General features: G+C 37.7%; 1 protein-coding gene across 1 annotated transcript in view; it reads right to left on the bottom strand.

Moving 5' to 3' along the window:
- Window positions 1-260: 260 nt before the first annotated feature.
- The window catches only part of pho (phoenix), a 111,953-nt gene continuing 84,810 nt past the window's right edge, over window positions 261-27,403 (bottom strand). The window contains exons 3-6 of the mRNA XM_056236027.1: window positions 7,883-8,195; window positions 6,323-6,420; window positions 6,183-6,240; window positions 261-3,893 (exon numbers count right to left, since the gene is read on the bottom strand). Of these exons, the coding sequence (XP_056092002.1) occupies window positions 435-3,893; window positions 6,183-6,240; window positions 6,323-6,420; window positions 7,883-8,195 (3,928 nt within the window). The 3' untranslated portion in view covers window positions 261-434. The remainder of the gene's footprint in view (window positions 3,894-6,182; window positions 6,241-6,322; window positions 6,421-7,882; window positions 8,196-27,403) is intronic.

The following is a 27,403-nucleotide window of genomic DNA, read 5'->3' as shown; positions in this document are numbered from 1 at the left end:
AAAGATATTCCCATTACACTCAGTTTGAACAGAACTTGCTCTGTCATGATACCTAGTCTTTTGGGTGTCATCTCGATTTATCGCTGTAGGTGAGTCAGTGTTAGGAAACATGGAGATTTCCTTATTTTCAGTGTACACCTTCCTCTTCTTTTTTTTCCTTTGAATTAGCTGCAGAAACCCCATAATCTCACAATGAGGTAATAATGATGGCCTGTCAGACTGCATTGCTTTGTTGTATGATTGAATCAATCCCGTTCATAATTCTGCTCTATCGTTCCAGTATGCGATTATGCTTTCATTAATTTCCTTTTTTTCTTTTCACTTTCTTTGGAATCATCTTAGGTGGTTTCGACATCGGACTCTGAGGCTTTTCAAACTGCACTGTACGATAAGAACATTCCAAAGTCAATTCACCGCCTACATTTGTAATGCAATCATAATCTTTTTTTCTTCATCTTCCTCTCAGGTGTTACAGTTTCTTGCATTTGTGCAGAGGAAGAGCTAAAGTCAGAATTGAAATTAATAGAAAATGTCCTCTTCTTTTTGCGTTTAGTGCCATTTAATTTAGCTTCTGTATTACTTTCCAAATGTTCAACATCACTTGGCCTTTTTTCAATAGACTGTTGAGTAGTTGATCCATCAGTTACATTATCAACCTGAGACCCCAAACTTACATCCAGAGCAAAATCAACAGATTCATACTGACACTCTTCCCTGCCATTCTTCTTTTTATTTTTCTTCACAGATTTAAATCTTGTTACACTAGGTGACAGATATCGTTCAATTTGCTCTGATGTCTGTAAATGCTCAGGGTGATCGGTCTCAGTAGCTTCAAAAAATTCAATTGACAGGGTATCGGTAGCACTATTCTCCTCTTCGTATGCAGTCTTTTTCTCTTTTCTCTTCTTTTTTGTTCTTTTGAGTGTCAGCTCAGTAGTTTGTGACTCATTGAACTGATCCATCTCAACCAAATGAACATTGTCCATACTATGAGTAACTGCATTAGTCTCTATATCCACCTGCTCTTTTAATTTGTACTTTTTCTTCTTGTTCCGTTTAAGTTCTGCAGTATTTCCTGACTGCGAGTCTAACACAGCATTTTCCAGTCCAATGAGGTCATCAACTTGAGATTGAGAACTTGCATTCTGACTTTTCTTTTTATGTTTGGCAACATTTAAAACATGTGCTGCATAACATTCCAAATGTTCAGCTGCATTGCTCTGCCTTCTTTCAATCATCTTTTGTGCTCTTAGTCCAGTGACATCAAACTGAGACACAGAACTCGCATCCAGATTCAAATCAACAGATTCATACAGACGTTCCGCACTCCGATCCCTTTTTTTTTTTTTTTTTTTTTCTGAGCTTAATCTAGTTACACTAAGTGATGGACATCTTGTATTTCCCTCTGATGACTGTAAATGCTCAATCTGATCGGTCTCAGTGGCCTCATTGGATTGAATCACATTATTTCCTCTCATTTCTGGAGATCTATCATTAATGTGCTCCAAAAGTTCATTTGATGAGTTAACTGTTGTTCTTTCTCGGTCCTTGTTTGCTCTCTTTTTTGTTCTTCTGGATGGCAAATCAGTAGATTGTGACTCACTGTATTGAAACTGTACAATGTCCTTGATATCTGAAGCAAGCTCTATTGTCTTTCGCTCTTTTAGTTTCTGCTTTTTTGCCCTTTTCTGTTTGTCCTTTGTGATAACAGTGTCAGTGTCATCTGAACCTAAATTATTCGGTTCTGCTGTGCTCTCTGACTGCATGCCTGATACTTGTTTTTCCAGTCCAATAATGTCATCAATTTGAGGAGAACTTAAATTCTGACTTTTCTTCTTGCGTTTGGCAACCTTTAATATACTTGCTGTATTACCTTCCAAATGTTCAGCTGCACTGTCATTGCTCTGCCTTTCTTCATTGACCTGATCTTCCTGTTGCTCAAACACTCTGAGACCAGCATCAAACTGAGACATAGAACTTACATCCAGATCAACAGATTCATATCGAGAGACTTCAGTCTCATCTCTTTTTTTCTTTTTCTTCTTCACTGATTTTAATCTAGTCACATTAGGTGACGGACACCCTGTAATTTCCTCTGATGTCTCCGTATGCTTAGGTTGACCAGTCTCAGGAGCTGCACTGGATTGATTCCCTTCATTTATTGTCAACTCCGCTGGTCTATCGAAGTCTAAAGTTTCGTTTGATGGGATCTCTGTAGCACTATTCCCCTCTACATATGCAGTCTTTGTCTTCTCTTTGTCTTTTCTCTTCTTTTTTGTTCTTTTGAGTGTCAGCTCAGTAGTTTGTGGCTCACTGAACTGGACTGCCTCAACAAACTGATTTTCTACACCAGGCTGCACATGCTCATGCTCTTTTAATTTGTACATTTTCCTCTTTTTCCTCATAGCCTTTTTGAAAACATTGTTATCTGCCACTGTAGATAAAATGATTTCGTCCAAGAGCTCAGACGTCTCCTCTGATTGTAAAACTGATGTTGCCGTTTGCTCTTCGTTTGTAACTCGATTCTCTACATCACATAATTCCCTGTTTTCTCTGCATGTTGTTTTAAGTTCAGTGACATAATCAACAGAACTCACTTTCTGACTCACATCTACATTTGTATCACATTCTATCAAAATAGCAGCACCCATTCTCTTCTTACCCTTTCTTTTTCGTTTAAGAAAGCTCATTCCAACATTTTTAAACAAAGGACTATCTGGAGTATCTGTTTCCATCTCCACCACCGTTCTTTGTTTACCCACGATAACATGTTCACCAGAACTTGAGTAAACTTCTCTTAATGGTTCATCAGCTAGTGGTAAATGTTTAGATGATGCTTGCACAGTCACAGTCTCTATTCCTGTGACTTCAGTTTCCTTATGAGAACATGACATTGATTTTATCCTTTTATTTTTATGCCTTGTTTTATCCTCCCTTCTTGACAGCAGTTCAGTATGTAGGACAACATGACTCTGGCCTGTCTTTTGGAATTCAGTGTGTTTGGTACTGTTGACATCTTGAATTGTAAACCGCTTGGTTGGTGTTCTTGTTCCAAACACGTACACAGATTCTTTCGTCTCTATTTGAGTTATGTCACTTTCATCGTTCTCATTTGCATGATGTTCACCATCACACCATCTGGGTGTTCCTGGTCCAAATATGGACTCAAACTGTCCTTCAGCCTCTATTTGAGTTACATCACTGTCTTGATCACTCTCCTCCATGTTCGCTTTAATAGATGCGTTTTTATGAATTTGATTGTTCTTATGTTTATTCAATGGCATGAATAAGTCCACTGAGCCAATGTCACTGTCAGACTGTTGAATTTCATTCTGTACAGAAATGTCTCCCCCTTGGGGTGAAAAGAAGAAATTGCTTTTGTTGGAATTAAGGTGATTGTCAGTTCCTGACCTCATGTCATCCTCCTGCTCCATTTGATTGACTGCCTCTACAGAGTGTCTCTCTGTCTCTTCAATTTCCACTAAATTATTTCCATGCGAGTTCTCAGCACACTGAATGATCTGCTTAAGAGGTTGTCTGCAATTGGAAGAATCTGAGTCTTCAGCATCTGAACATGAAGCTAAAACCTCATGCGTCTTGTGTTGTTTTTCCTGCTCCTCAGAGAGAGAGACACAGGAAGATTCTGATAAAGTCCTGGTTACAGCTTTGCTTTGGGGAACTTTGCGATTCTTTTTTGATTGTTTTTTAACAGAAGCAGTGGTCTTGTTTTCCTTGGTAGATTTAGTTTTTCTTTTCTTCTCTTTTCCATCGACATTAAGTAACTGTTTTTCGTTGTCTTTTGAAAGTGAATCCTGAATCCTCTTCTCCCAGATGGATTGTGTAAGCCATTTTTTCTTTTCTTTACCGTAACATATAACAAAAATGTTCTTATCCTGAAATAAAGGCAAAACAACAATAACAGATTAGTACACGGTGATAAATATAAATATATATGCATCACTCCGCTTGCAGCATTTCTCTCACAGCAAGTGTCACAGTGGATGAGCAAACACAATTTTTTATAAATACTACTGTTGTTGTGTCATGGAATGTAGTTTTAAGTAGGGCTACCCCCTAATAGTCGACTAAACCAGTGGTTTTCAAACCTGTCCTGGAGGACCCCCAACACTGCACGTTTTCTTTGTCTCCCTAATCAAACACACCTGATTCAACTCATCGGCTCATCACATGGGTTAACGAGCTGATGAGTTGAATCAGGTGTGTTTGATTAGGGAGACAAAGAAAATGTGCAGTGTTGGGGGTCCTCCAGGACAGGTTTGAAAACCACTGGACTAAACGTTAGTCAACTACAAGAGGCTTAGTCGACCAAGATTTTATTAGTCGCAGAAAAAAAAAGCTCCACAGGAAGCAGCAAAGTTGCGCAGTCCATGAGGGGAAAGACCGTTAACGGCGGGTCCTAGTGGCAATAACAGTATGTCAAGCAGGAAATCCAAACATTCGCTTATCATCCATCGACCTCAAATAAGGCTCATCTTTTAAAACATGTAAGAAGCAACTTTACATGGCCGCTCTCTTTAAAGTTAAATGAGACCTAAATAAATGTGAGCTATTATTAGGCGCATATCCAAGTGTTTGTGGGTATTGTGGAAGGCAGCTAAAGTATAGCACGCTTTACTGCACTTGCATTTTTTTCAACTTAATTTGTCAAACAGATAGGATAACGCTCCAAACTTAGGCATCATTGGACACTTCCAACAGGACAATGATCCCAAGCATACTTCAAGGCATGGTTGCAGAAGTAGTCCTGGAAGATTCTACAGTGGCCATCACAGTCACCTGACTTACTAGAACCCCATAGAAAAAATCTCTGTTGGGATTTAAAATAATAAAAATTAAAGTGGTTACACTACCTGGACGGGGCAGAAAAAAGGAAGCTATCAACAGCTGCAACCAGATTTCTGAGAAGGCAGGTTCAGAAAAACCCTCAAGTGAGTGCAAAAGACCTGCAGCAAGACTTGGTGGCAACAAGCACTGAGGTTTCAGCTTGCACAGTAAGGCGCGTACTAAACGCATGCCAGAACTCCCAAGACATACACCACACTACTGACCCAAAAGCACAAGTAAAGTTGGGTCCAATTTGCTCAAAATCATAAATAAGCCACAGAGGTTTTCGGACACTGTTCTGTGGAGCGATGAAACAAAACTGGAACATTTTGGCCCTATGGATCACCATAAAGTGCTATATGTCTGGGGGAAGAAGAATGAAGTGTATGCTGAAAAGAACACCGTCTACAGTTAAGCATGGTGGTGGCTCGGTAATGCTCTAGGGGCTGCTTTGCGTGTGGAAGGCAAGATAGAATCATTGAAGTATCAGGAAATCCTAGGAGAATACATCATGCCTTAGAAAAATCTTTAGTCAGGTGCAACCCTAGTTAAGAGTTTTTTTTTTAGGCGAGAATGTAGTTATTTAGACCTCAAATATGCGATTTGTAAACATAGTAGGGGTGACCCCTAGTCGAAGATTCGATGCTTCGATAGGAGGAGCCTGATTCGACTACCAATCTCACGGTCGATTCTTTGCAGATGTGTTATTAAACGAGGATTATGTCATTTTGGCTATATGAGTGTGCTCAATGTGACTCGGTCACACAGAACAGAGCAAGGCGGGCATTTGAGCTTATAAAACTTAAACTTTGTTATTTATTTTTTAAATGAGCGATCGTTTCGCTTGATAAGACCCTTATTCATCGTCTGGAATCGTTTAAAGCCCTTTGAACAGTTTGCACTGAAACTGTCTTTTGGACCTTGGACAGTTTGGTGCCCAGTAAAGTGCATTATATGGAGAAAAATCCTGGAATGTTTTCATCAAAAACCTTAATTTCTTTTCGACTGAAGAAAGACATGGACATCTTGGATGACATGGGGGTGAGTAAATTATCAGCAAAAGTTTTTTTTAAAAGTGAACTACTCCTTTAAAGCCCCGCCCCCTCCCCAACACCACACACATGATTCGACTATTAGTCGACTATAGGCAGGACTTGACGAATCTGATTCGACTATGAAAATCCTTAGTCGGGGACACCCCTAAAACATAGCGTCTATTTGGCAATTTGTTTAGACGTTTTCGAGGTGTGAGCCCCAGGCCGTCGGCGGCTGTTCAGCGCTCATGGACCCGCCTATATCATGGACATGGTACTATAAAGTCTGCAGTAATTACATACCACTTTTGTGACTTCATGATCACTGTTGTGGTCATCCCCCTCAGAGTTATCATTTAGCCTGAAACAAAGTTCATGTTTTTCATTAAAACTAATATATTTATTTTACAATTATATTTTGTTTGTTATTAATTAGAACTTACCGAGACTCCAGCATATATGGACTGATTGCTCTTCCTGTTTTTACATAACCCTCCTTGATTTTCTTTATGCATTTGAGGAACCCTCCAATTTCTGAGTTCTAAAAAAGAAATACAAAAAAATAAACATGCATAAATTAAATACATTTAAATGACAGTGATAGCATTATAACAACCAGTGATGGTAAAGTACTATTTTTTATTTATTTTTCCATTTATTTTTTTCTAGAGACCAGGGGTCATATTCACAAAACATTTTATCTTACCACTAAGAGTTCTCCTAAATGACAATAAAAGTTATTAGTTAAGAGTTCTCTTAAAACCTATTCACAAATCTGCTGAGACCAACAAGGAACAGAGAGAAGACTTGAGCTAAGAAAAAGGGTGGGGTTGACCTAGTTGCTATGGATGTCAATACGCTTACTAACTATGACCACAGTGATTGGCTGATGTAAAAAGAAAAGAAAAAGGTGATTGGCTGGTGGGGGAGGTGTGTATGTCAGCGATTTAATCATAGAAATATTTTAGAATGAGGTAGCCTATCATGTTGCCATATTCAAATAAAGGTTTTAAAATACAAATGTTGAAATATTCAAATAAAGGTTTTAAAATGTAGGCTGTCTCACTAATTAAAGTAGTATATGTTCAGCTAATTGTCAGCCTCCTACATGTCTGCATCTCGAGATGCAGAATTCAAGCGACAAATTATACATAAAGTTTGGGAGGAGCACGTTTAAACCGTCAATCTAATCAGCTCGAGGAGGCCGATTGCCAGCAACAGCCATTAGGGTTGTTTGCGATTTGGTCTTAGTGACTTAGGAGTCCTCTTGAATACTCCTAATGTTTTACAGATTTAGGACCTGTTTTAGTGCTAAAATGCTTTGTGAAAAAAATGTAGGACTCCTAAAATTAGGACTGACAAGCCCATTATTTTTAAAAGTTAGGAGCTACTTTTAGCCTCAAAGGGGTCTTTGGATGCCCATTTTCCACAAGTTGGTATGATTCTTTAGGTTCTTCCTGTTAAGTTAACATAAAATCTTCTTTTTTTTACTTTTTTTTTATTCCTCAATGGTTGTGTAATCCAACAATTTTTACCTCCTCAAAAACAGCTCTGTTCACAGAGACCCGTTGCGGTGCATGTCTCTTTAAATGATGAGGAACTGCTCACCCCACCCCTCTCTTCCGTGGGGCGTGTCAACACAAGACACGTAAAGTGCTGCCTTGGCAACCTGCCTTGGTATACAAATGGCTGAGAGCGGGAATATGCTAATACGGGACAGTCCGTCAGTGGTCGTGGGAATCATATTGCTCAGAAAATCCAAACGGCTTGATTGAGAGCGTTTAGGCTTAGTCAATGGACACCATCACCATACAATAAAAAAAAATCCACACACTGCAAAGACAAATTTATATGCAAACACCTTATAAAAGTTAATTTTGCATCCGATGACCCCTTTAAGATGTTTTGTGAATACGGCTCGAGACCATTTTATCAGACAGAATATAATTTTAAAATGACATAATACACAAATATAATACACAAAAAACATGAATAAACGCCACCTCTAGAATCTGGTGCTTCTTCATGGGCAGGTGCCGCTGTCTGTGCGATTTCAACAAAAAGGGAAAAGTAGCTTTTTGAGGGGGAACATAATCAATCCTTTTTCCTCTTTTTGGGCACAACGCATGCAGACCTTCACTTCCCTCTTCATATTCTGTGTCTTCATTCTCTGGGAGGCTGCTGGTGACCCCCACTCCATCATCACCAGTATCATCAGAGATGGACTCTGGTCTCTTAGTTGATCTAGAATGTCGTCTTTCAGTTCGGACTGCTTTGGTCATAGACTGTGTTACAAACAGGCTTTCACCAGAGTCACTGTATAGGGGAATGCAGAGAAGTGATGCAGTGCATGAGAAAACATTTACAAATGAAACATTTCAGTAAAATGAAATACTATTTTTGTGAGTTTTAGCACTAAAACTTCATCTTAAAGCATGATTTTATGGAGATTATTTGGAAAAACATACCAACTTTATTTAAACAGAGCTTTTAACAAAACGAATAAGCACGGCAGCCTCATTCTTGTGTTGCGCTTGAAGGTGTGGGTGTAAATTAGAAGTGTTACCTCTGCATGCTGCCACCTTTATGGCAGCCTCAATGTTTGCACGTTCCCTATTTAAATTCAAAATATTGCCAAATAGGTGCTTTTACATTTTGCTTTGAAACCAAATCTTTCGCCACCGTCTTGTCAGTCAGCCCACCTCACTCTCGTCACTTGATAAAAGAAATCTGTCGTCTTCTTGTCATAATCATTTGTTAACAAGCAAGTATTCATTACTACAATGAGCTCATTGTTTCTGCATTAAATTAATACATTGTTTATATTAATACATTTTTAGCTAACTAAAAATTTAGCTATTTTGTATATATACATTTCTGAAATACATAACTTAGACAGTTACCTCTGATAACAGATCACTAAATTGTAATAGGGACTCATGCACTTTCTGTAAAGCAGCTTTGAAATGTGTATTGTGAAAAGCGCTATATAAATAAATGTGAATTGAAATGTGAATTCTTCTGATCTGAGCCTCTAGAGATTGGCAGCTAGTGGTTGACATGGGTACTGCAGTCCAAATTAAAAATATAGACTTGCTTCCCTCGCCCCCTCCTGCTCAGTCTCGACGCTCAGGCAGGTTACCAGATTGAGGACACGCAACAGGAACGAGCGCAATTAACAATGGAATGCGAGGAGATTTACACTAAGCTGATGAGTTGATTTATTGATGTATGATGAGTTGATATCACGTTTTAATATGCTCCTGGTGATAGAGATTTTTAGATGGGTGGAGGCTTTTTAGGTTGAGTAGAATCTGCGATCTCTGACCCAGTTTGTTTGTTGGCTTCCATGGCTGCAATTTGCGGTGTTTTCCGCCAACTGGCAACCAGTGGTGGCGGAATACTATTGGGTAAATTGGCAACGTGCGGTATCACACAGACCTAGGGCTGGACGATATGGCCAACATTTATATCACGATATATTTCTTAATTTCGGTCGATACGATATAATTCCGATATCGATATGAACAGTATAAAAGCCTCAATAAAAACTGCCAAGAACGCCCACAATGAATGTCTGTACCTACAAACTTCTGAAAGATTAATTTGCCAAGTCTCTGAAACCTCCTCCTATAAAACTGTATAATATTTTAGAAATAAAAATGGTACAAATAAATTATTGTTAAAATTATTGTTAATATTTTATTTGTATTTAGCCTTCATGCAAACAAGAAATGTGAAATCACCGTCAAATAAACATAAGACTCAAATTATTAATATTAATATCTTTAACTTTAAACTATAGGCTAACATAGGTTGATTATATTATTCTTATAGATTGAAAAAAGTGCTTCAGCCAGGATAAAGAATAAGAAAAGTGCTTAGTTGCTGCAGAAAAAAACATGTTGCTGAGTGACATTTTGAGTGTTGAGGACACCCTGAATTCATTCCGATTAATGAATCTGAATGTAGTGTTTACATGAACGCTAAACAAGTGATCGGGTCACAAGCTTTAAGCTTCAAATCGGAATTGATTTTTTGACATGCGCACACTGCACAAATAGAGTTTCCCGCTGTTTGCACATAATAACTATTCTCCTTAGAGGTGGGCGATATGGCAAAAATATCATATCACGATTTTTTTCAGGAAAATCACGATTAACGATTTTATCACGATTCTTTTTCATGTTGGTTTTACTATTTTGCAAGTGACTGAGCATTACAGCCAAACTAATGTCCCTATTTAAAAAAAAAAGCCTTATAGGTAACAAAAGAAAAAAGAATGGCAGACATTTAGGCCAAAGTGGCGAAGATAAAAATCTTTATCATTATTTTCTTTGTTATTAAGAATTAGGAACAAAGATACACATTAAGCATACACAACTTAATATACAAATGAAATAAACAGTGCTTTATTTTTTCAGCTACAGTAGGGGTATTTAACAGTAGCATTGAAGAAAGTAATTAGGCTAAATGAACAAATACGAAAATAAAACACAACATAGACTTCACTGTATAAATTATACATTGATTATTATTAAAGCTACTACTAAAGTTCTCAGTCAAGAGCAGTGAGTGATTTCCTCTTTGTGTTTTGTTGTTTTATTAACATTAAAGGGATAGTTCTCCCAAACATTTTAATTGTCATCATTTACTCTCTCAAGTTGTTTTAAACCCGAATAAGTTTCTTTCTTCTGTTGAAAATAAAAGTTATTTGGAAGAATGTGGCTTACCAAACAGTTGCTGTACTCCAGTGACTTCCATATGTTTTCCTACTATGGAAATCAATGGGGACCAGCAACTGTTTGGTTAGCCACATTCTTCCAAATAACTTTTATTTTCAACAGAAGAAAGAAATTAATACAGGTTTGGAACAACATTAGAGTGAGTAAATAATGACAGAATTTTTATTTTTGGGTGAACTATCTCTTTAAGGACAAGAGGCAGCTTGTTTACTAACTGGCTACTGTCGCTTTAAGAGCTGCACGCGACGCGTCTAACACGCATTTGACAAGCAGATTTTCTCTCATTTTTTTTCTGTTTGCTTTCACTTTAGACATAACCAACTTTGTTTATGTAAACCTTGTGTGTATTTGACAATATTAGCGCAATAAGACTCGAAAGATAACTTATAACGTAGTCCAGTAAACAGATGCTGTTAGACAGGCTTTTAGTGCCCGTGTGCTTCGGGTGTATGCGCTCAGAAAGTACACGTCAGAAAAGCGCATCAGCACGTGAATTACATGTTTAACCAGCAAGGCTTTAAAGCACATGCAAATAATGAACTTCTGTGAACTGCAGTGTCCCGTTCCTCTGCGTTAACATTTGTTGTATGTTGAGACGGAGCTCGGCGCCAGAACTGCATAAAATGCAGGATACTACGATATTTCTTCAAAAGCAGATCGTGGAGACATTTTAATCGTCCACGATCAAAAACCGTGATATCGCACACCCCTAATTCTCCTACATTGATTCTTTATTTGTTTTAAACAGCAGACTTAATATTTGTCAATTTCTGGTGATAATTTGGAGACAATGATGAACCGTTGTGCCGCTGCTTATATTTATCACACAGTCAAAATACACCTCCCCGCCATACTGTAAAAAACAAAAAAACGCACGCGCCCAAATGATGAGATGTGGATGAGAGTCTGAAACAAGGACTGGTGGGACGTTGTCCTGCTCCACTTCACAGATGCTGAGTGAAATGAGAATTATAGAATGACGGGACGCTCATTTATATGACATTTTACTCAACAGGAAAAACAGCTTGTTCGCACGTCATACATACGCTATTTCAACGTCATTGCACATGCGCAGTCCTTTCAGTTTCGGTTTTCAATCCGATTAAGTGTTTACATGTACTCTCGATCGTATTAGAAAAGGAATAAACCACCGCTCTCTATTCGATCGAAAATTCATTCGGATCGAGCTCAATCGGATCGATTAAGGTGTTTAAATTAAGGCTTTTCAGTCCGTTTGAGCCGTCAATCCGATTACTAATGGATTATCTGGTTACATGTAAATGTAACCCATGCCTGTAATGTATATTGAAATATCGGAAATGCGTTTAAAAATCATATCACCGTTATTGAAAAAAAATATATATTGCGATATATATTGATATTGAATTATTGTCCAGCCCTACACAGACCAAAACAAAAACAGACATTCCGACACGGAACGCACATTTCAAAGTAAAATAACTGGCTGTAGCATTGTTTTTCAGAGACACGAGTATGTGAACTCAGCAGGTTTCCTAAATATCTGCAAACATATGGTATTTTTATGCTTCAGTACAGTCAAAAACTTACATACAGCATCTTTAAACACTCGATTATGTCTTAAGTGAACAAACAGGAAATTAATTGCATGTCTAACAGTATATTCGATCCATGCATTCGGTCTAGTGAATCCTAATATTCTTGCAGTTGTCTGTGTCAATGTTAATAAAACAAAATACAGCTTTGACAAAGATGAACCTATATTTAATTTCTACAGTGAACAAATAGTGTTATTTTACATTTAGGCCCAATTATTAGTTTCTGTACCTGACTACTACAGTTAAGACTTTGTAACTTTGTTATTTCAGGATTGAAATCAATGTCGATGCTATTGAAATTCTGCAGCAGAGCGATGACATCTCAGATCATTATCTAGTATTGTGTAAACTTCATTTAGCCAAGGCTGCAAAGCCGACTCCGTGTTACAAATATGTTAGACCTATCACTTCTGCCACTAAAGATTGCTTTATAAATAATCTTCCTGATCAGTTACATCATCTCAGCATCCCAGATAGTTTAGATGAACTTGATATTGCGACAGAAACTTTTAACTCTCTCTTTTCCAGCACTTTAGACAGTTGCTCCGTTGCGCTTAAAGAAGATTAAAGAAAATTGGCCAACGCCATGTTACAACGAGCACACTCAGGCCCTTAAGAGAGCAACCAGAAAAATGGAGCGAAACTGGATGAAAACTAAACGAGGCATTTCGTATTTCATGGAAGGAGAGCTCGATTGCTATAAAGCGTCAAGCCCAGAAGCTTCCAAACAGCACAGCAGTAATGACTTTATGCACTTCTTTACTTATAATTTTCACCCTGATATTATCAATCTTGTAACTATGCAACTGTTTACTATAGTATCACATCAGGGAGTGCACTGTAGTCTCCCTAAGGAAAAATTCGATTCATTCATTCATTGCTATAGGAGAGGAAGAATTGTCTAAACTCGTTAAATCTAAATCGACAACATGTTAGACCCTATATCGACTAAGCTATTTGAAAGAGATGCTTCCAAAGGTCATAGATCCTCTTCTCAATATCATTAATTCATCTTTGTCACTAGGATATGTACCAAAAACTTTTAAGCTGGCTATGATTAAACCACTCGTTTAAATCACAAGCAACTTAATCGTACAGAATTAGTCAATTACAGGCCGATCTCGAATCTACCTTTTCTGTCAAAGATACTAGAAAAGGCAGTATCCTCACAACTATTAGACGGTGGGCCGAGGGTCCGTATCTGCTTTACTTTTCGAAATGGATGATCCCCATGGAGGGAGAACCTGGATTTGTAAAGTTGGGACGGTTGTTTTATTCTTAACGATATGAAAAGTGTTGCCACTCCAATTTATTGCACATTTTCCCCCGAAATCATAATACACGACCAGTAAATATGCAGGCAAATGCGGTTGCCTACTATATCAGTCGAGCCAATAGCACGGCAAGATACTGACAAAGGATTATTATTAACAAATCAGATGTAGCTTCTTTAGAACAGCTGGATGATTCAACTATCAGACACGACGAGCAGCATCTGCGGCGGCAGCACACTGACCATCGCCAAGGACATTTTTGTTATTGTAAGTATTCATTAAATGTAATATGAGATCTATAAAATGTTTGTTTTGTACACTTTGTCCACACGTATGTAAGCGTCTCGTTAGTGTCGTTTAACTAGCAGTAGCGGCGATATTGCCCATATTCCGCATATCAAGCGCATGCAAGTAATGTGTATGCAGCATTATACATTTTAATTGTTTATTAATAAACTAGTATTTTCTGGCTGCAAAGATACAGTTGGCAATGTTGATGCCATATTCGCATGTCCTGATAATATTGTCTGCTATATTTCGCTTCTTATTAATCCAGGCAATTGGTTGATGAAACATTGATTGAAATTAAGATAACATTTTTACAAAACGAAATTCACTTTAAAGAATGGCTTTCTACAAAACAAAACTTAAATTAAGTGGTCAAAATCATGTCTGACCCATTCAAAATGTATCCTGATATATTGGTCATCTTATGATCGTACCCATCTCATGCGGTTCCTTTTTCATATAATCAACAGATGAAATTTAAAAAGAGAATATAAATATGAAACGTATATTTTATGTTTTTAAGTTATATTTAAACGTCACACCACTTCGCTTTTCTCATGTGTGTGGCCTATACATGCAGGTGTGTGTGCGCATATGAGGGAGGATAATCGAATAATACCCAGATCTTCGAATACTATTTTTGCTTGAAATGCCCATCCCATCCCTTCTAATGAGTAACAAACTACTCCAATCTTTACTATCTACTACTCTCTCTTTTTTTTTTTTTATGAATTTTGTCAAGTTACATCAGACTTGTCTATTTATAGGCATTTAATTTTTTATTTTGTCCTCCAAAGTTTACTATATTGGACAACGTTTAATTAAACCTTGTGGGCTGCATCAGACTGCTCCATTTTGTTTGTATTTATCTTTGTCTTATATTAAGCATCGGGATCGTATCGGCCGATCACCATGATAAGAAATCGGCAATCGGTATCGGCTGCAAAAATCCTGATCGGAGCATCCCTAGCATCTACCCTTAACACAATTTGTTTTTTTACACGAGCAGTGCACAAGTTCCAGTATGGCCTCTGGAGCTGGCAGAAGTGTCATCCAGTCCACTCCATAGAAATCTCCTACCATCTTCCAGCCATGATTTACAGGAGGAGGAATGTCTGGCACCTGTGTACTGCAGCCTGATAGCTTGCCCGCTTAGAAGTGTAGTGATCACGGGCGTAAGGCCTCAGAGTCTTTGTTATTACTGGAGTTGCCTTTCCATCCTCTGCCTCTACCACTTAGGTTCTGCACCCTTCCCCACATCACTGATTAAAAATAAATGGTTTGTAACTTTCATATATTGGTTCCACCTGTTCCCTTAACATGGGTAATAGACCAGTTTCACAGCGTTCAGGTGTCCGGCCTTGTTGATGTTAAAGATGCCGTAATTGGAAGGGTAATTTTTTTGCAGGGTATTTTTATTATATTACTGTTAATACACTGTATATATTATTTGTACTACTCTTATACTGTTACTGCTACTACACTGCATAAGGCTACTGCTAATACATTGCACATTTACATTTAATTTATATTATTACTATTACATACTACTTTCTTAACTGTATACAACTGTCTACACTGCACTGTATGTCTTATACTGCACCACTTGTCTATACAATACAATACCAAACTTCCTTTGCCGTTTCTTCAGCTAATACTGCGTTCTCTCTTCTCCTTTGTGCTTGTTTTATCTTCGTGAAATGGCTGTTGCACCCCCTGTAGTAGCCCGTGTTAGCTGGTTTGTAGGTTCCTGGCTTTGTAATTGTATGCCTGTGCTGCCTCTTCTGCTATACTTCCCTCAAATATATGCATGCAGCACTTCATGTTTTGCCATTTCCTCCCAGTAAACATGCAGGAAAAAGAGTATTGTCTGGCTCGTTTTTCTGACATTGTGTTTCCAAGCAATACCATGGATCAAATGTGTGAAATCAGAACGGTGAATTTATTAAAGATTACTAAGAAATGACAGGACATTGTATGACAAAAGATAGTTACATAAAATAAAAACGGTAAGAATGGACAATGTTACCTCTACATTCACATTTTGTGTCAAACTGAATATGTAGCATAAGTGGGTAAAATGAGTTAACACGTTCAATCTTTCCTGGGCTAAAATCTAGGGCTGCATGATATTGAATAAAAATGTGATTAATCATTATTGTATTGCAGTATTTAATGAGTTAAGTCTGTAAACTAAAATTATCTTTAAAATTTTATAACCTAAATGTGCGTTTCTTATTCTTTTTGTGGAAAGAAAATATCCCTACAACTTCTGAAAGTGAACAGCAGTGTTTTACTGTAGCATAAGAAGTGTTATTTTAACATGTAAACCACTGGGTTTAGGGTTTCAGGTAGGACTACATTAGGTTTATTTAACAACAGAAACTGAATAATCAAATGCAAAAGATAAAACACTGCTTAGTTTTCACTGAAATAAATAAATTATATATTATTTGATTCTTATTAAAGCTACAAAAGTTATTTAGCCAAGAGCAGTGAGTGATTTTCTATTTTGTTCATGACTCCACTTATTGCAAGCTGTTGCGATATGCATATTGCGATATATACATTTGCGATAATTTCGATAAATTGTGCAGCCCTACTAAAATCCCTTAACGAAAAGATGTGCACAAACAGCAGCTTCATATCAGCGCGGAGCGCGCCAGTGTGTTGACAAACGCGTCACCAACACCGACACCTTCCCACGCACGCAATTGGATGAAGGCAACAAATACATGCATGTCGGACCCCACACGTAGCTGCCTGCTCTATTCGCCGGGAAAATAAGCCGGAGAAAGTTACCGATATTATAGTAATGTGCAAAGTATGTGAGTGGCAACAATTTTTATTTGCTTTGTTGAAAAGCGTAGCGGTTACATATAAAAAAACTGGGTTATCCATCACCACAGATCGTCTGAAAACACGAAATCTCCCCTCGGCCCACCGTCTATATGTTCCTTTTTCGAAAGAAATGGTATCTGCAATGATATTCAGTCAGGATTTAGACTGTACCATAGTACTGAGACAGCTCTCCTTAGTGTCACAAATGATTTGCTCTTATCATCCGATCGTGGTTGTATCTCGCTATTGGTGTTACTCGATCTCAGTGCTGCATTTGATACTATTGACCACAACATTCTTTTAAATAGACTCAAATTATGTTGGCATTAGTGCAATTGCATTAGCATGGTTTAAATGATACTTATCTGACCGTTATCAGTTTGTAGCAGAAAATGAAGTGATGTCTTATCGATCACAAGTTCAGTATGGCGTACCACAAGGCTCAGTACTAGGACCGTTGCTGTTCATCCTGTACATGCTACCCTTAGGAAGATATCATTAGGAAGCATGGAATTAGTTTTCACTGTTATGCTGATGATACTCAGCTCTATATTTCTTCACAGCTGATATTTTTCTTCACAGCGGAATGCATAGCTGATATGCATTGATAAATGATAAAATATGCAATGATAAAAATCCACCCACTTTTTTTTAATCCCTATAAATCATAAGCAGCGTCTCAGAACAAGCCGTTTGCAAATTCTAGCAGTGTGACGTCACGTTTAGGGCAAGCCCACGACTGCTGATGGACTCTGACCTATTAGCATAGTCTTCGCCCTGAATGAGCTGTACACAGTCCGCCATGTTTTTCTCCTCTCCATCGCATTTCACAGCAGCATTCAAGTAAGAAATGTATTCTTATTAAAGCAACTAAAGTTATTCAATCAAGAACACAAGTTATTTTCTGTTTTTCTTTTGTTGCCCGATTCATATTAACAGCATATAGCAGTAGGTACTGTATATTACGCTGCTTTCACTTTAATACACAGATCTAACACATGCGATTTCTTTCCCCGTTCACAGACATAACAGACTTCGTTTATGTGAACTTTGTTTTCAACATAACCTTGTGTGTATTTGACAGTTTAAGCACAATAAGATGTGAAAGAGAACTTGGTTTAATTCTCACAGGAGTCGACGTGCCGTCTAACAGCCAGCTTTATGTGCGTGTGCTTCGGATGAGTGCGCTTAAACCATATATCAGAAGTTTAGACTTAAATGGCTTTAAAATCCAGGCAGATAATAAACTTTCATGATGATGAAGAACTGCAATGACACGTTAGCGTGGCCGCGATAGAGATGTTAAAACTAGGGATGTGCAAGACTAGTCGACTAAACGGTGCAGCTGCTACTAGTCGACACTGAAAACAATGGTCGATTACACAGAACAAAAATACACAAGATTTTATCGTTCAAATTACTGTCACTTTAATGTTACTGTGAAGAGCAGCGCGCAAGCCGTGGAAACGAGTGAGGTCGGTGTCACGATGCACGAGTGTCTGAGTCCCAAGAGCTCCGAAGGATAAGAGGAGTGACGACAGTGGAAAACGAGAGTGCTCAAATGGATCGATCTATCTATCTATCTATCTATCTATCTATCTATCTATCTATCTATCTATCTATCTATCTATCTATCTATCTATCTATCTATCTATCTATCTATCTATCTATCTATATATATATATATACACACACAAGTCTTTTAAGGGTTTCTTACTTTTAGACTAGTCGGTTACAAAATGTCAGTTTAAACGCCTGTCAAATTAGTCACAGACTCATTCTGGGGACACCAGAGACCAACCCCTATTAAGCTATTTTTAAAGGGGTCATATGATGCGATTTCCTTTTTTTCTTTTTCTTTAGTGTGTTATGTAGCTGTTTGTGCATGTATAAGATCTGCAGAGTTACAAAGCTCAAAGTCTCAAACCTAAAGAGATATTCTTTGTAAAAGTTAAGGCTCAGCCACGTCTTCCTAAAATGCTTCGTTCAAACAGTTTCATAATACCGCCAAAATGTATGCACAGAAAGAAGGCGTAACCGCCGGCGCCATCATGTTGTGGAGACAATGTGTTTTTCGTTGCGAAAGCCAAACTACTTTGTTTGGCCTTCCAAAAGAGGACACAATTAGAAAACAGTGGTTAAGCTTTATTTACAACACTGTTCCAAAACAGTATAACCAAAATATTCGACTGTGTGCCGCTTCCAGAACCTGGGAGAGTACAAGGCCAGCTGTGCACAAAGGCTGATTCTAAAAACAAAAGTGGGGCAATTCCATCTTTGCAAGTACAGTCTGGCGCTTCTGACTCAGACACAGCTTGGCTGTAAGTATGTTTTCATATTTTAAGAATTTGCTACTGACTATTCAAACGCGAGTTTTGAGCAGTATAGAGTAGAGCTTGTTTGTCGTTTCTACGATCACAAATGCAGACATGGTTTTATGTTTACATAGTGTTCTCCCCCCCCGTAGCGCGACGCGTAAAAAGACAGTATAAGTCATTATAATCAGTAATTATGTCCCCAATGGATGCAACAAATAGAACCTTACCAATCTGATACTATCTGGTTGGTTCACCAGATAACACGTCAGCAGCGTCACTGAACGCGGATTGACAACAGAACCGGAAGAGAATACAATGCTGAATAAAGTTTGTTATTTTTGGACCAAAATATATTTTCGATGTATTACCGTGGCGTGTATACATTTTCAATGGAGGGACAGAAAGCTCTCGGATTAAATCTAAAATATCTTAAACTGTGTTCCGAAGATGAACGGAGGTCTTACGGGCTTGGAACGACATGAGGGCGAGTCATTAATGACATCATTTTCATTTTTGGGTAAACTAACCCTTTAACTTTAGGACAACCCCAATGGTGTCCTAACTTTAAAATTATTTGAAAGCCAACTGTAAAAATCCTATAATAATAGCCCTGTCTGAGAATGACGTCACATTTATTAACCCTCTGGGGTCTAAGGTGTTTTTGGGGTCCTTGAGATGTTTTGACATACTCTGACATTTGTGCTTTTTTCAGTTGCTTATAAACAAATTACTGGCAAAGGTGTAATTACACTATTTAGCACAAACAGGGCTACCATAATATGTGAGCAACATGTATGTACATGTTTGTATTTTTGAGATAATATTGTTTATGCATGGTTATTGAAAAAACTAAAACTTAAAGTTTCTGAAATAAGGCCACAAAACACATACTAAATATGTGTCCACAAGACTTGACTAATGGATGTTGTCGCCTAGAGTTTTTTCTTCAAAATGAACTGAAAATCATCCTGCCTAATCATTCACATAAAACAATAGATTGGTTTAAATTTAAAAATGACACTTTTTGTTTGGAAAGGCAATATGCGCAGGGGTGTGACCTGCTGTGATTCACACCTGAGAAGACAATGAACCCGCATAATGAGCGCATAATGGGGCTGCATACTAATGAGCCTTTCATTCAGGTGTGTCACTGAGCCACAATAATGCAATGACTATATATATATATATATATATAGGCCTATATAATACAAAATTGGTTCACAGTTCCAATTATTTATTTATCAAATTGTGCTTGCAAATTGTATAATATCAAATGTAAACATTTCTAGTAATTGTGCAGTTAATTCTCATACTATATTTACAGAAAGTTTGGGAATATATCCCAAATGTGTCACTAATAAAACACAATACAAATAATTTAAAGAGGAGGCTTATATTGAGCTTTTAAGATTTACCTAAGATTTATTTATATGTACATGTAATTGTAACCTTTTTATTAAAATAGCAAAAATATAACAACAATTAAAATTTTAACTATATTTCAAATGTAATCTTTCTTTGTATAAACTAAAGTATACATTTTATCATACATATTTCACAGTTGCGGATTAATTAGTTTGAATATAGCCTACAATCGAACAAACACTATAATAACATCTTAGCAAACAAGCTTATTTGATGTGGCAGTATTTTACAGTAAAAACGACATCTTGTCTTTCATATGTAACATATCGTTTTTATGATTAGGGCATATAAAATGTTAATTTGCAGTTTAATACGTTGCTTATACAAAAATATTTTATTTCAACATATTTCAGTCAATTTTTACTCATCTCAGTGTTGGAATATAGTTAGGTAAAAGCTGTTCATTCATTCACACACAAGAATGCGATTCATATTCAAACAGTCTTTTTGTTTACAGACACTATTTCATATCGCGATTAGAACAAAGCACTTGAAAATAATGTACCTATTCCTCAGCTGGATCCGTTGCTCCTCAAAATGAAACTACCTGCACTTCTGAGGTAATTTTTTCCAGGATTATTATTAAGATAGTATTATTCCTCACAGCGTCGTAAATATGAGTCTCTTTCGGTGGGTTATCCAGCTGATGTGTGGGCGTGGATCGCCTCAGAGCATTTGTGTTTGAATAGAGCGCGTGCTCCGTGGGCGTGGTCAAATTAACTTTAATGACCTGAGACGAGAACGACTATCATCTCTCTCTTTTCGTACAGATTACATAAAATAAGAAAATTTGTTTTTTATATAAACTACTTCATTTAAAAGAAGATAATTCAGGCTTCATGCCTGTGTGCCTGTATACCTGTTTGAGTATTTGCAGAGTTATAGTTAATTTTCGGACGCGTTTCAGAATGGACTTCAGAGAGAAGGCAGAACGTGCATCATGTTTATTTTTCTTTATTTGTCGAAAAGCACAACACTTTGTTTTTATTGTGAGTATACACAAAAAAAATAGAAACTTAACAGGATCGAATGATGTATAACACTTGCCTGTATGACAAAAATCGACGGAGTTATTTGAGTCTCTTTTGCACTGATAAGAAAAAAAGCGAGACAATCACGCCGGCGCGATTGCCGACCCCAGAGGGTTAATGATACAAGATGAAGAACAGTGATGTTTGATGGTGGAAAGACTTTGTGAACACCCAAATGATGTGCTGCACTTTGATGACAAAAATCAAATAATTACACTCCTTTGTAGGGTTGGGAATCGTAAGAAATTTTTCGGTTCCGATTCCGGTTCCGCCAAACGATTCCGGTTCCGGTTCCGGTTCCCATTCAATAAAAATTATTAAAACAACTAATACAAATACACAATCCTTTTTGTGTTTTATTTCTGATACTTGTCAAATGAGTTTAACCTGTTAACCGTCACCAGTGCGTGGGCGCTCTGAAGCGTTTTTTTTTTAAATAGTTCAAAGTTACTAACATATTTAATGTGATTAACTTGACAAACTATACATCATTAAAACGATATAAGACTCAAGTTTCAGTATTTGACCACTATTGTATTCTGTGAAACTTATAGTGACAGTTATGTCTTAATTTGTGTCAGGAGTTATGAAATAAAAAAATGAGTCGTTACCTTTAATATGAATTATGAGCGTCAGCTGCTCTCATTCAGAAAAAAACTCCCGTGCGATCGTCATGACAGCGATTCACAAAACAACGTCCCTCAGGGCTTTTAGCTCAAACATGTGCAGATTTGGAGAAATATTGATAGATTCTCATAGGTTTACATCAGACTTCTATAGACAGGAATAATATTTATTGAATTTATACCCAAATGCGTCGATGTAATCATTTTGAGCGCTGTATACTCTGATTTACTGTGTTATCCATTCATACTGAAGTCTGGGGCGCTGTTGCACAGTAAAGTCCATATATGGATCACATGAAGAAGAGCCATAATCATGTGACATTCAGGAAGTCGTGATTCATAAACAAAGCTATCCGAGATCGCTGTAAAGTGCAGATAAAGATGTTTTGAAGACAATAAACATGATTGCAATGATATTTGATTTACCTGTGTTCTTCGAGTCATGTCAGGTATTTTCATAATAATAGATTATATGTATAATGTAATGCTAATCGAGATAGACTTTCAAATTGTGCAGAATACAATAAAATAATATATTTTCTATCTGATTTTTTTATCTGAAGCCAAATCAGATTACAAAAAGTTATTTAAAACACTCGACTTGCGCTATAAAGTAAGTTGGAGCACAAACATAGTTTTATTCTCATAAATTGTCGTGTATTGAGGGTGTGCTAAGCTAACATGCTAGCTAGTACTGAGCACCTGCTACCTAACTTCGATGTAATTTTTATGATTTTTTTTCTAAATAAGAATGCTTACTGAAATGTTTCGTTTTTCAAAAAGGGCATTTGATACAGTTTCACTGTGAAGTGAGAACTTTTATAAAATAAATGAGGGATTGAAACAGTGTGAATTGCTAGTCGTTAGTGATTATAATGCAGACAAAAGAAAAGCATATTTAGAGCAATAAACAGGCTGGAGAGGTGTGAATATGTGCAGGGGAGCCTGAGACTGAATGGGACTCGTTTTTGCATCACAAAACAATAGAGGCAATAGACTGAATAGATGCTTATAAGATGACAATAAACACCAGTCTAATCAAAATAAAGTCATATGACATGATCTTGAAAAACATTGAACTAAATACAGAGTTTTAGACTTATCATCTTCAGATTTTAAATATAACATGGTTAGACATGTGGCTTTAGCTGCAGTGCATTTCTAGATTGCTACAATGCCAACTTCAATTTTATTTTCATGAAGATGTTTCATAAAAATAAATGTATAATAACTTTACAAAACTTTGAAGCTATTTATAACTATTTTTTTTCATTATGACAATAATTAATTCTACATTTACAATAAACTTCCAGGTGTCAGCTTTCAAATGAGATCTTACTTGTGCTTTTAGTACAAAGGGTTCATGAACTGTATCTGTTTCAGTTTGGGAATGCCATATCTGGGGATTTTTCAAAAATGGGCTTGAAGCTTAACAGCAGACTGGCAATGTCAACAAATGCAACATATTATTTAGCAATAATTTTTTCTGAAGGAAAATAAAAAATGTTGCATTCTCAAGGATAATTTGGGACCTCTCCTATATCTTATTGTATCTCCAGCAGTGGAATACCCTCTCAAAAGGGGTAGAATATGCTTGAACACACATGTAAAGATCCAGACAGGTGAAACATAATATTTTTTAAATCGGTTAGAATGATTGATTCATAAAAACTTCACTTGTTTCCTTACTGAATTAAAGTGCTCTAGCAGTTAATAAACAGAAATGCATGCATTTTGCGGAAGAACATTGTAGCCGGAGCTACTTCTATGTTTATGTCTATGGGTGAGTCACACAGGCACTGGGCTACTCCGCAGCAGTGCCGTACCGACCAGTGTAAAGTAGTCCGAGTCTAAACGCTTATTACAGCCTTACCGTAGTGATTCAGGATAAGACAAAAACACGTTTTGAAAAAAGGCATTCATGATGTAATCGCTCATTATATACATTTTGTAAATTCTGAAGCGAATTTTCGTTATTTGAAGCGACTTTCAAAAGGTGATTAACTGTTTTGGTTGCTACAGTAGACATCAGTGTTTATTCCCGAACTATAAACTTTTATCTCAATACTTCTGTGATCATTTGAATATTTTTAACACAGAAATATCGATACTGTGTTGTTGAAAAGACTGTTTCATGTAGAACTGCTCTTTCTGGGTCAGCGACAGCGCAAACAGATTTGAATGTCCCGGTGTGACGTTTTTGTCATTTAGGAATAAGATCGCGTGGGTGTTTGAATCGAGATCGTTTAAAGATTAATGGTGCAGCTCTACTGTCTTTATTCTCTCTCTCTCTCTCTGCGTTGATATCTGACGCAAAAAAAAAGTAACTTGTTATACGAATAGCGCGAGGGACAGTGCATTCATTACAATTTTAATATTCATGTGGTGAGACGTCGCTATTAAAGGATAAGCTCCCAGCACTTCATCCACACATCGCATCAGAACCGTCATCAGAACCGTTTTCGGAACCGAAACTCAGGAATTTCGCACGGTTCCGGTATTTTTGAAAAAACACTGCATAAGAACCGGTTCTCGGTTCCCAACCCTACTCCTTTGAAATAAAAGAACGTCGCAAGGCCGGTGGCGTGATAAGCGACACCTGTCCGACACACCGGTCTCGTATCTCTCATGGAGGAGCTTCGGAAGCATAAAAGGAAAGCGACGAGAGAGGACCAGGCCTGAACTATTTATGTTATGTTTTGTTAACTTTGCGTGTGCGGCAGTCGGCTGTGAGGGGCTGCCGTATGGAATTACACTCACCTAAAGGATTATTAGGAACACCTGTTCAATTTCACATTAATGCAATTATCTAATCCACCAATCACATGGCAGTTGCTTCAATGCATTTAGTGTGGTCCTGGTCAAGACAATCTCCTGAACTCCAAACTGAATAATCAGAATGGGAAAGAAAGGTGATAAGCAATTTTGAGCATGGCATGGTTGTTGGTGCCAGACGGGCCGGTCTGAGTATTTCACAATCTGCTCAGTTACTGGGATTTTCACGCACAACCATTTCTAGGGTTTACAAAGAATGGTGTGAAAAGGGAAAAACATCCAGTATGCGGCAGTCCTGTGGGCGAAAATGCCTTGTTGATGCTAGAGGTCAGAGGAGAATGGGCCGACTGATTCAAGCTGATAGAAGAGCAACTTTGACTGAAATAACCACTCGTTACAACCGAGGTATGCAGCAAAGCATTTGTGAAGCCACAACACGCACAACCTTGAGGCGGATGGGCTACAACAGCAGAAGACCCCACCGGGTACCACTCATCTCCACTACAAATAGGAAAAAGAGGCTACAATTTGCAAGAGCTCACCAAAATTGGACAGTTGAAGACTGGAAAAATGTTGCCTGGTCTGATGAGTCTCGATTTCTGTTGAGACATTCAGATGGTAGAGTCAGAATTTGGCGTAAACAGAATGAGAACATGGATCCATCATGCCTTGTTACCACTGTGCAGGCTGGTGCTGGTGGTGGTGTAATGGTGTGGGGGATGTTTTCTTGGCACACTTTAGGCCCCTTAGTGCCAATAGGCTTTATGCACAGCTGCACTAATTCCTGAACTTCAGCCAGCTCAGTTTGTCCAATAATGGCAGACAGGAAACAAAGGAGCTGGCTGAAGTTCAGGAAGTAGTGAAGCTGTGCATAAAGCCTATTGGGCATCGTTTAAATGCCACGGCTTACCTGAGCATTGTTTCTGACCATGTCCATCCCTTTATGGCCACCATGTACCCATCCTCTGATGGCTACTTCCAGCAGGATAATGCACCATGTCACAAAGCTCGTATCATTTCAAATTGGTTTCTTGAACATGACAATGAGTTCACTGTACTAAAATGGCCCCCACAGTCACCAGATCCCAATCCAATAGAGCATCTTTGGGATGTGGTGGAACGGGAGCTTCATGCCCTGGATGTGCATCCCACAAATCTCCATCAACTGCAAGATGCTATCCTATCAATATGGGCCAACATTTTTAAAGAATGCTTTCAGCACCTTGTTGAATCAATGCCACGTAGAATTAAGGCAGTTCTGAAGGCGAAAGGGGGTCATTTTGCAAACAAACTCGATCAGCTTTGCAAAGGAAAACTCGACTCGCAAACAAACTCGATCTGCTCAGGGCCGGATTAACCATTAGGGCAACTGGTCACTTGCCCAGGGGCACAGGATTTTTGCAACCCGTTCGATCAAAATATTATGTTAAATCACGTCAAAAACGGTGTCTGTCTTCCTGCAAGTGCGAGCTGTCATGTCGACTCGCGTGACGCTCTGAAATTTTAAATCGGTGGGAAGATGGAGAAGCAGTTAAGCGTGAGCGCTAAAAGAAAATTAAAAAGAGAAAATAAATTGTAATTAGTCGACAATTTGAAACATATTCCAAAAATAGCCAATTTTTTTTACTTCAAATCAGTGCTCTTTGAGAAAAGGCGATGATAATAATCCCTCCTTCACCTGTGGCCGCGACAAGCCAAAACGAAATCATTTAAAGCGAAACTAGCGGCCTTGGGCTCGGGTATCTCTCTCATTACAATCAAAATGTTTCAACATTCGTCCACAGTATTTGGATGGTAAACTATTCTTTATAATAGGCTTTGTACTTCACTCACGTTCCAATATCGACGGAAAAAATCATCCTCTTCACATGCGCAAAAATGTGTTTGGAAATACAGACAGTGCTTACGCTGAATGGTATACATTTTAAGTGACTATTTAAACAGAGCAGTGCAATTTTTATATATTAGGTTGACTATTTTTATTATATTTTGTTACGGCTATAAGGAACAGCCTGCGATATCAAGATTGCAATGCTGGTGTGTGTGTGTGTGTGTGTGTGAGGCGCGGGCGAACAGTGGAAAGACTAATAGGTATTCACATATAATCTGGAATGCAGTGTTGTTAGGCTCACCTTTCACCCAAAGATGATAATTAATTGATAATTAAAAAGTTTGTATGAGTTCAGTCTTGAAATGAGGCCAGTTGTAAGGCCCATTTGTTAAAATAAAATAAGAATATATAATAGTGCATCAACATAAGATGTATAATATAGTTGATTGTGAAACCAACATGATCTTGACTTTGAACTATACAACAGTGTAGCCAATGGTTTACTTTTACTACATATACACTAATTGGTAATTTCACATTTTAGCATTTTTGAAATAATTTCCAGTTAGCTGTCTGCTTTATTGCACTGTTGCAGTCAAAAGATAATAGATTGGCTATATTGAAACATTTAATAATTACTCTGTAGCCACCAAGTTTTGTGAAAGATTCATTGTAAAAAGATACATTTAACATTTGTGCATGTTCTGTCTCTTGAATGCACTTTATGCTGAGGATACATGTAGGGCTGCCCCCGACTAAAGATATTCCTAGTCGACTAACACTCCTGCATTTT

This window comes from Rhinichthys klamathensis, unplaced genomic scaffold (genome assembly GCF_029890125.1).
Source record: "Rhinichthys klamathensis goyatoka isolate OS25496 unplaced genomic scaffold, OSU_Roscu_1.1 h1tg000019l_1, whole genome shotgun sequence".
Lineage (NCBI taxonomy): Eukaryota > Metazoa > Chordata > Actinopteri > Cypriniformes > Leuciscidae > Rhinichthys > Rhinichthys klamathensis.
The sequence above is the reverse complement of the archived record's forward strand: the minus strand, read 5'-3'. Positions and strand labels throughout refer to the sequence as shown.